At 41.5% G+C, this 9,594-nt stretch overlaps 1 protein-coding gene across 16 annotated transcripts in view; it reads right to left on the reverse strand.

Moving 5' to 3' along the window:
- C2CD3 (C2 domain containing 3 centriole elongation regulator) overlaps positions 1-9,281 on the reverse strand; it is a 41,444-nt gene extending 32,163 nt beyond the window's left edge. For 9 of the 16 annotated variants that reach the window (XM_064644051.1, XM_064644055.1, XM_064644049.1 and 6 more), the window contains exons 1-11: positions 9,176-9,281; positions 8,792-9,049; positions 7,714-7,871; positions 6,957-7,147; positions 6,045-6,250; positions 5,082-5,214; positions 3,874-4,002; positions 2,604-2,748; positions 2,047-2,201; positions 1,200-1,406; positions 615-727 (exon numbers count right to left, since the gene is read on the reverse strand). In XM_064644051.1, the coding sequence (XP_064500121.1) occupies positions 615-727; positions 1,200-1,406; positions 2,047-2,201; positions 2,604-2,748; positions 3,874-4,002; positions 5,082-5,214; positions 6,045-6,250; positions 6,957-7,147; positions 7,714-7,871; positions 8,792-9,049; positions 9,176-9,266 (1,786 nt within the window). In that variant the 5' untranslated portion in view covers positions 9,267-9,281. Of the gene's footprint in view, positions 1-614; positions 728-1,199; positions 1,407-2,046; positions 2,202-2,603; positions 2,749-3,873; positions 4,003-5,081; positions 5,215-6,044; positions 6,251-6,956; positions 7,148-7,713; positions 7,872-8,791; positions 9,050-9,175 lie in introns of those variants that run through there. The other 7 variants (XM_064644062.1, XM_064644057.1, XM_064644054.1 and 4 more) reach the window with 4 other exon arrangements.
- Between the last annotated feature and the right edge of the window lie 313 nt (positions 9,282-9,594).

A 9,594-nucleotide genomic window follows, 5' to 3' on the forward strand; every position in this document is an offset into this window, starting at 1 on the left:
ACTGGAGAGGCATTTGAAAGTCACTTTGGAATTCCAGTTTGTGGGAAGACAGCATTGCTTCTAAAGCATTCTCTGCTCAGGGGAAAAAGACAGGAATTGTTTCTAGAGATACAAACACTGGTGACTCTCAGAAAAGTGAGATGTCTGATTTGAGCACAGGACTCAGGATTCCTTGGATCCAACAGATTACCTGAGCTCTTGGAGATATTACATGACATCATCTGGAAAATTATTTATTTGAGGTGTAAGCATCTCTGATATTTCTAAAAGTAATTTATCTTCCTCTTACTATGGCAGAAAGGATATTTGCTTTATGTTGAAATGAAGGAATGGGATTATTGACTCACTGTTCTTTCCCTAAGAAAAAATTCGAAAATCCCAATAACAATACTTTTTGAAGAAAAAAAATAATTCAAAAATCACTTGGGTTCCCTCTCCCTGAGAGGACCATTCCACCACCTGCAGCACAGCAACTCTACAGTAATCATACTCTACACTAATCATACTAATCATGACTTTCAGACAGCAAAAGAAATAGAAACACAACTAAATAATTTCTAAGAGATGAAAGAGTCAACAAAACTAAACATAAGGGGGAAAAATAATGCCCTTACCATCATCTGTGATTTTACTTGAGGCTACTCGAATTACTTCGGTTTTTATGGAGACCTGTCCCTTATCATCCTTGGAGACTCTCATGGGAAAGTGGTACTCCACAAAGAAAGTGCTGTAAATAAAAAAAATGAATGGATGATCACAGTCCATCAGAAATCAAATTAAAAAAATAATTTAAAAAATAAAATCCATCAAAGATCTATTAAAAAATGTATGTAATAAAAGTGAACACAGCAGGCAAGTTCCATGTTCACACTGCCACTCTTTTTTTAGGATAACTGAACCACCTATTTTCTGAATTTTTTCCACATTACAGGTTCTCCACCAATACAACCTCTTGTTTTCAGTGTACATTTGGACCTCCCCAAAACCCCTCGAAAAGCACAGCCTGAAGTGAGGCCACATCAGAATAAATTAGTCACATCTTTAACAAGTTTACAGGATACAATTTCCTGAGAGAAGCAGGGAAATAGGAAGACCTCAGAAGCCTGCAGAACTCAGGGAAGCTGGACAACTCAACAAACCTCAAGGAAAACTACCTTAAAGGGACAGAAAACAAGCTCAGAAGACACAATTCCTCTTACCACTTATTAACAGATGCAGGTCGTGGAGGTTTTCCCATTAAATCTTTCTTCCTCTGGTAAATCTGGATGCTCTTAAGAGGGATTTTCAGTCTGTCAATGATGACTCTGGCCAGGTGTATTTGCTGCAGAAATGCCAACCTGTCTGAATCCAAGGATGTGACGTGAGCTGCTTCCCTGTGATCTTCTGGAGGAGCAGTGGGAGAGCAGCTGGAGAGAGGAAAATGAGACTCAGGATACAGAAACATCTTTAACACGACCACATGAAGGGAAAACTGTAGCTTGGTGGGATGTTATTTTAAAAATGTGTGTTTCAAATGCATTTGTACAACAAATTTGATACTCTCTGTAACAGAAATGTTACAATACCCGGGGTACATAACTGAAAAAAATCAACCCACAAAGTGCATGTTCCACACAGTTGATTTGGAAAAATCTTATGTTAACTCTTCAAAAAGAAAAGCTTTATTCAATGTCATGTACAAAAACAGGGAGATGACACAGTTATACACAAGAAAAAGTCTCTGCTGCAGAGGAACAGCACCAGGATTTTAGTCATAATTTAGAATCTCAGTTGTGTAATTTGTAAGACATGTAAATGGTTTTGTGTTGGTATCTCTGGAGATATGAAGTTGACCTGACTGTAAAAATAGCAGTATTTGCAAGAAAAAAATTAATAAATAATTGTTTGGAGCTGAATTATTAAAAAAATGAGCCATAACACCTTAATACTAATTCTATTACACAAATGAAGCTTGATTTTTTGGGACACTTTCATTGGTTCTGTCATGCAAAAAAAGGAATACAATTAGATGAGGTCAGAACAGAAGGCACTGATGTAACTATTTACCTGGGTTTAATTTCTGTCACATTCTGATCAAAGGCATTAAAATCTTTCTGTGGATTTGCTGGATTAGCTTTCCTGAGAATTTCTGTCTTCAGTGCTTTGTTTGAGGATTTAACATCATCATCACTGAGGGAATCACTTAAACTGGAATCAGATTTCTGAAACAGAAATAAGGCACATAAATAAGAAGTTAATTAGCATTGTCTGGAGAGATATATAATAGTCATGATACATATGTTAAAAAGAACACCAACTTGAGGATTGCTTAACTTGAAACAATTGAAATGGTATCAAAATTTTGCAGCAGTTTAAAAAAAAAAGTCTTCCTGGACAATTCTTCCTGAGCAATTTCCAAACTCAGTGCTTGACTCTGTAGTCCTGACAGTATTCTTTTAAAAATGTTAATTTTAAGCAAAGTACTCATGTACTCACAAGCCTTTGTATGATACCTAATGTTTATCCAGACTTAAAATCCTGAAATCTGTTGAAGTTTTGATTATGCAAACTTCTGGTTTTCTTCCCCTCAGGGAATGCACATTTTCCTTTGGATCTCCACTTACAGGAGTTGTGTAAAAAAGTCCCTCCAGCAGACTCTGGTCATAATGGGGATCCCCCAGTTCACTGTCATACACCTCACTCCCAAGAGAGAGGGAATCCCAAAGGGATCCTGTGCGATCCCACAAATGCCCCGGAGAGAAATCAGCACTGTGGGTAAAAGAGAGAGAAACACAGCTTAGTTTTCCAGTTCTGGAGATATTTTCTAAGGAATCTGGACAATACCACCTCTTTTATACTAGATGGAGCCAGTCTGTAACCCAGCCTGAAGGGTTATCCCATAGTAACATCTCTGGATCCAACAGGAAAAAACTGTGTGTGAATTGCAGGTTGGAAGAGATCCCTGGAGATCATCTAGTCCAACCCCTGCTCTAAGGGAAATGATGCAAATAAAAATCATCCTGTTGGATTTTGAGTATCTCCCAAGCTGCAGGTTCCACAACCTCTGTGGGTAACTGACTCCAGCCCTTGGTGACTTTCATAATAAAATATATCTATTAATATCTAATTTATTAATCTAATTTTTATCTTTAACTGCTTTATAACTTTTGGTTTAAGGTATCAGTAATACTTGAGAACAGTTTATTTAAATTAAAAAAACCAAACAAACTATATCTGAGTAGGTAAATCCAAGTGTTTTTAGAACATGGTTGGAACAAATTGGGGTTTGTTTGGTTTAAAGGGTTTTCTCTGTGCTGTGAGTTCAAAATCATTTTATGATCTGCAAACACCCCAGTGCTATCCAGTGATAAACCACAGGGAAAAAATAAGTGCAGGGCACAAGATACATGAACTGAAATTCTGAATATCTGACCCAGAAACTGTGTTCAGGATGCTTCACATCCTGATTTGGGTACAATGGAAGCAGCATTTATTCTACTGCTACACAAAATGAGAGAAAAATGTTACTTTAATATTTGGAGGAAGTTGAAAAATAACTATTGGTTCTCTGTAGTTTTAATTTACTGTTTCTTCTTCAAAGAAACAGTGTATTTGTTTTATATACTTAGTAACATTTTAGGATACAACAGTAACAACCATTAAAAAATTTAGTTTTATCAAAGATTTTGATTAATTTTTCTTTTAAATCAACATGACTTGAAGCTTTCCAGGCTGTCCTGCATTAAAGCTGAGGCATAAAACACCTCCATCACTTGCACATTGGTTACATCCCCAAAAATATGGAGAACTTGAGGAGTCAAGACATATTTTTTAGTATAAAATGGTCAAAAGAGGACAACTGTGCAGTAATAACCCCCAGTGCATCACACTCACCTGCCCAGCAGCAACTGGATTGCTCTTTCTTCAGAGTTTAGATCAAATTGCTGCTCTGAAACTGCAGATTCAAGGTGATGGAAATCTTCAGGAGGGTGCACCAAACTGGACTTCAAGCTTTTGGGGCTCCTGGATAACAGTGATGGAAGCACAGAGGGTAAAAGGAAAAATAAAGATATTAAACAGTAAAAGGAATTCAAGATCAATCCATTAATCCATTAATTGGTCTATCAATTTTTCCTGCAGAGTCCAAAATCATTTACTTTAAATAAATAGTATTAGTTTGAGCAGAAATAATTTAAATTGGGTTTGCAATAGCATCACTGACTGTCAAAGATAATGACATTACTTTCTGGTTATCACAAAAGAACATGGAATATTTGTATTTTTCCAGAAATGAAACAAGGAAATGAAGTTTCTCCTATTTAAAAAAAATATGCATTTGTTTTAATACTTTTAAATATCATTGAACTGAGAATATTTATTAAGTCTAATGCTAAACAAAGATGGAGTTAGAAGTTGAAAAGGCATCAACACTTTTTTTTTCCAATCTGCTAAGAAAAATCTTGTGGAAGAAGAAAATGACTAATAATTTTGAGAACACAGTTATACAGATGCAAATTTTCATGGGAATGTTGACATCAGGAGATGCAAATTAGAATATATAGCAAAATATATAAAAATAATATATACTATTATATATATTATTTTATATAATTGTATAGTTTATTATTTTATATTATTATTATTGTGTATTATTTTATAATATATAGAATAAAATATATAATAAAAAGTATCCAATTTACTTATTTGAAAACCTGTTCTTTGTGATGAAGTAACCATTTCACTTGCAATTCCTTACACTACTCTTATTCGTTACCAACACTTAATATTTCCTTATCAATTTCCTCATAATTAATATTTCCTTATCAATATTTAACATTTCTTATCAATGTTTCCTTATCAACTAAATACAAACATACCACAAAACAAAATTAAAATCAGTTACTTAAATCAAGGCTTACTACTTCAAGATTAAAAAAAAAATTCACAAAATTTAGGCTTTATTCACAGGTAGAATTTAATTTTCCATTTGAATGAGAATCCTAAAACACATCCCATGAATATGGGTATTTCAAGTTTTCCTGATAAGGCCTCAAAATGTATAGTTTGGAACTTAAATCTCACTTCCCCCATTCCAAGCTCACTTTGTTGATGCTTTAAAATCCTCTCTCTCCATAAATGGAGCCACTTTATTCAGTTCAATCTCCATGTCAGGGCTGGATTTCATTGCAGAGACAACCATGGCATCCCGGAGTTTCCTGCCCTGATCCAAGAGAGCTGAGAAACAAGCAGAAAGATTTATATTTCAGCACTCAAATGCGATTTAAAAGCAACATGTAAACACAATAAATGTGTCGATGACAGTCAAGAAGCTTCTGTTTTCTGCTGTTATAAAAAGATCTTAACACACTGGGGACTAAACATGTCTTACACACCAAAAAACAGCTCAGTGAGAGTGATCCTGCATCGGTTTCCCACTCAGAGCCGTAAAAACAACTCACCCACACACACCAAGTCGGGCATTGGAAAGGCATTATTAGGATATAGAAGTAAAACTAATTTAGGGAAGAGTCGTTTGTCACCTTACGATGTCTGATTTTAGGTCTTTTCTGTGAACATGAAGCTCAAAACACAGCATATATGGAAATGTGTCCTACTCTGATGCTCATTTCAATCCAATCCAGGCAGCCTGTGGTCTAAAAATGATGGAAATAGTTTTCCACCTGAAAATGCCAATAGAATAGGAACCCTTCCAAGACCCCCCTGAACAGGAGCAGCAGTTCTGACAGTCACTTCAAAAGACATCTCAAAGATTAAAAGAGCCTGTGAAGCTGAGCTTCCTTTTCTTTTACTCCTCCAGGCCCAGGAATCCTGCTGGGCCACCGTGTTTTCCCTGAGCTGGATACTGCAGTCACCTTCCCACAAGACTAAACCAGCAGTTTTTACGCAAAGTAAAAAATATAAAAATTATCTTTGACATAATACAGTGAGAGGGTGCAAAAAGGATCCCTTTTCCTTCAGAAAGTCTCAGCTCTGGAGAAGCACTGGAAACATTACCAACAGCTGTTTGTTGTGAACCTCAAAGACAATGCCAGTTGCACACAAACCTGACAGCAGGTCTTTTGTAGCTGGGTTGTTCATAGAGAGCATCCGTGTGTTCATTCCAGTATTGGTGCTGGGGGGAAACAACAGGGAAGGATTTGAAGGATTCATTTTCCAAAGCTCATCTGGTAAACTCCCAGGGTGATAAGAAGCAGGAGCGTCCTTTACGTTTTCAGAGTTCTCTTGGAAGAGCAAATGGTCCTTTCCTCTACTGAAAAATGAAATGTTACTTCAGTAACAACTCAAGTGGGTGGGTAAAGAGATTCCAGACTCTTCCAATGCTCCAAAAAGAAATGTGATGTTATGTCCATGAGTCCTCATCTGCCACTTAGACCATTAGAGGCCCAATTCAAGCTGCAAGTAAAAGACTTACATCTTTTTAGAAGATCTTTTTACAAGAGCATGTCGTGACAGGACAAGGAGGAATGGATTCAAACTGACAGAGAGTAGGTTTAGATTAGATATTAGGAGATAATTCTTCCCTGTAAGGGTAGGGAGGCCCTGGCACAGGTTGCCCAGAGAAGCTGTGGCTGCCCCATCCCTGGAAGTGTTCCAGGTCAGGTTGGACAGGGCTTGGAGCAACCTGGTCTAGTGGAAGGTGTCCCTGCCCATGGCAGGGGGTGGAACTGGGTGAGCTTTAAGGTCCATTCCAACCCAAACCAGTCTGTGATTTGTTGCACCTCTTGTGTGAACCAGTGTGGCTTGAACTAAGTCAACATAGAATGCAAATTTCTGCCAGATGAGAAACTGTCCCTGTAAGCTCAGAAACCTTCAACACTCTGGATTTCATGTAACATACACGTTCAAAAAGATTAAGCATTCCATAACTCACAAGTGTATAGTTATTACAAAAAAAAAATGTGGGTGAACTGCAAAACAAACCAGAACTTTGTCATGGCAGAAAAAAAAAAGAGTACCTGGGGCTTGTGGCTTTGCTGTTGTCAACAGACTCTGGGTCAGCAACAGCCACCTGTGTGTGCCTGGGCTGCTGGGATGGAGCAGTAAGCTGGGACTTGCTGCTTCCCTGAGCAGGAGCAGGGTCCAAACTTCCCTCTGTGGTGGTGCTGGTGTCATACACTTCTGGCAGAGGTTCTAGAACCAGCGAGACCTGAAAGACAGAAGGTGAAAATATTACTTTGTTTTTTCTTAGCTAAGTGCAGCACATACTGTATTCAACTTTACTTGTCGTGCCATGAAAAACTGTTGCTCTTCCACATGAAGTAATATTTATATTTAGCATAACTCTGACATGATTTACAAGTATTTGTTTCCCACTCCATGTTTTCCAATCTCAGACAATTATCTTTCAGCATCAATTCTCCCGAGCCAGGGCTGCAGGACAGAACTTTCCTCATTCCAGATTTCAAAATCTCCTACAATTCCAGCCCAGTGAAGTGTTAGAATCGAGGATCCATTTTTAAATCCACCTGCAAAAACTCACTCTCAGCGTACAGATGACATTTTCTTTATCAAGCTGAACTACCACACATCCCTCTAAACAAAACAGAGTCAAAACCACCAATATTTATTTTTCACTTGCTACCTTTGCTCAGAAATGCCTTGGACAGAGATTAGGTCTGCAGTGTGCCATGTACAGCTTGATCCTGGCACTTGATTATACACATAATTTATAATAACATAACTTATAATAAAGAGCACAGACATCAGGACTACCTGCAGCTCTCCAAGTTTAGCAGATGTTGGTGATACCAAGGGGAAAGACCCTTTGATGGGATGGCTGGGAGAGAGCTGGGACAGTTTGGTGATCTGCACTTTGCCAATGGGGAGGTGGTCAAGCTTGGTCAGGACCTCCAGGACAAGCACACCCATATCTGTGAAAATTAGGAACAGTTTCAGGTCAGCCTCATGGTCACAATTAACACTTTTTGATTAAAATGACAGAGATGTCAGAGGTTGTTATGTTTTATATGGAAATGATAATAATGAGACATCAGGGAAAGAAGAGTCACTACAGATATTATTACTGCTATGTGATAAATAAACACAAGATTACCAGTAAAAGAAATAACATAACAAGGGGGAATGGCTTCCCACTGCCAGAGGGCAGGGTTACGTGGGATACTGGGAAGGAATTCTTCCCTGTGAGGGTGGGGAGGCCCTGGCACAGGTTGCCCAGAGAAGCTGTCCCATCCCTGGAAGTGTCCAAGGCCAGGTTGGATGGAACTTGGAGCAACATGGTCTAGTGTATGGCAGGGGGTGGACCTGGATGAGCTTTACAGTCCCTCCCAGTCTGGGATTCTATGAGTAGCAACAGCCAGCACAGGTTTTACGGACAGACTCCGGACATTAGGCTTGCATTAATTTCCTGCATATCTTTCACTAAATTAAGCACCTTAATAACCTTACAAGCTCAGCTGAGTACCTTTCTATTTTCCACGTCTTTAGACACTGAAATGCCTGTATGTAGAATACCAAAACCCACAGAATCACAGAACAGCTGGGGTTGGAAAAGACCTCTGGAGACTATCAAGTCCACCCTGCGACTGATCCCCACCTTGTGAACCAGGGCAGAGCACTGGGTACCACGTTCCTTGAACACCTCCTGGGTTGGGGCTCCACCACCTCCCTAGGCAGCCTCTTCCAATGTTTAACAACCGTTTCCATGAGGAAATTCCTTCTGATGTCCAACCTGACCCTCCCCTGGCGCAGCCTAAGCCTATGTCCTCTTGTTCTAACCTACTCCTAATAAACTCCTCGGCTTTAGCGGATCTCCCACGCGAAATGTCCCTACCTGCCAAGTACGCAGCGAACTGCCGGGGCCCGCAGCGCACCGGGAAGCGGGCGGTGGTTCTCCCGGCGGGACGCCCGGGCCGGGAAGCGGGCTGGAACAAGGTGCCGCCGGAGGTTTCCCCCCACCACCTCAGGCGGACGACGACGGGCGGTTTTGGGGCCGCCCAGACCACCCTGGACACGGTGCAGCGGAGGAAGCAGCGCGGCGGGCCCTGGACGAGCGGCGGGAGGCTGGTGGCGGCGGGGGGGGCGCCGGGACCTGTGGGGACAGGCGGCGTCAGTGGCCACCCTAGTTCCCACGCCGCTTTCCGCCCCATCCCGCCGCCCTTCCATCCCCCCAGGATCCCTCCAAACCTTCCCTCCGCCCTCCCATCCCCTTCCAAACCTTCCCTCCGCCGCATCCCGCCCGCGCCTCCCGCCCGGCAACGGTCGCCCCGGCGGGGGACTACAGCTCCCATCATGCACCGCGCCCCCATAGAGACCACCGGAGCCACGGACTACATTTCCCAGGACACCACGGGACCACATCTCGTCCCCGCCCGCCGAGCGCCGCTGCCGCACCCTGGAGAACTACAGCTCCCGTCATGCCCCGCAGAGCACTGCGGCGCTGCGGACTACATTTCCCATGGTGCCACGGGCCCCCGCCACCTCCCTTCCGGCAGCTCCGCGCTCCCGTGCCTCCCCTGTCACACCCCAGAACCCTTCCATCCTTCTATCCCGCTCCACACCTCCCTTCCGCCGGGGCTCAGATCGGCCGCTCGTTCCCCACCCCCGTGCCGCATCCCTCCCCACAACTGCCTCCAA

The sequence above is a fragment of the Pseudopipra pipra genome, chromosome 2 (assembly GCF_036250125.1).
Source record: "Pseudopipra pipra isolate bDixPip1 chromosome 2, bDixPip1.hap1, whole genome shotgun sequence".
Taxonomy (NCBI): domain Eukaryota; kingdom Metazoa; phylum Chordata; class Aves; order Passeriformes; family Pipridae; genus Pseudopipra; species Pseudopipra pipra.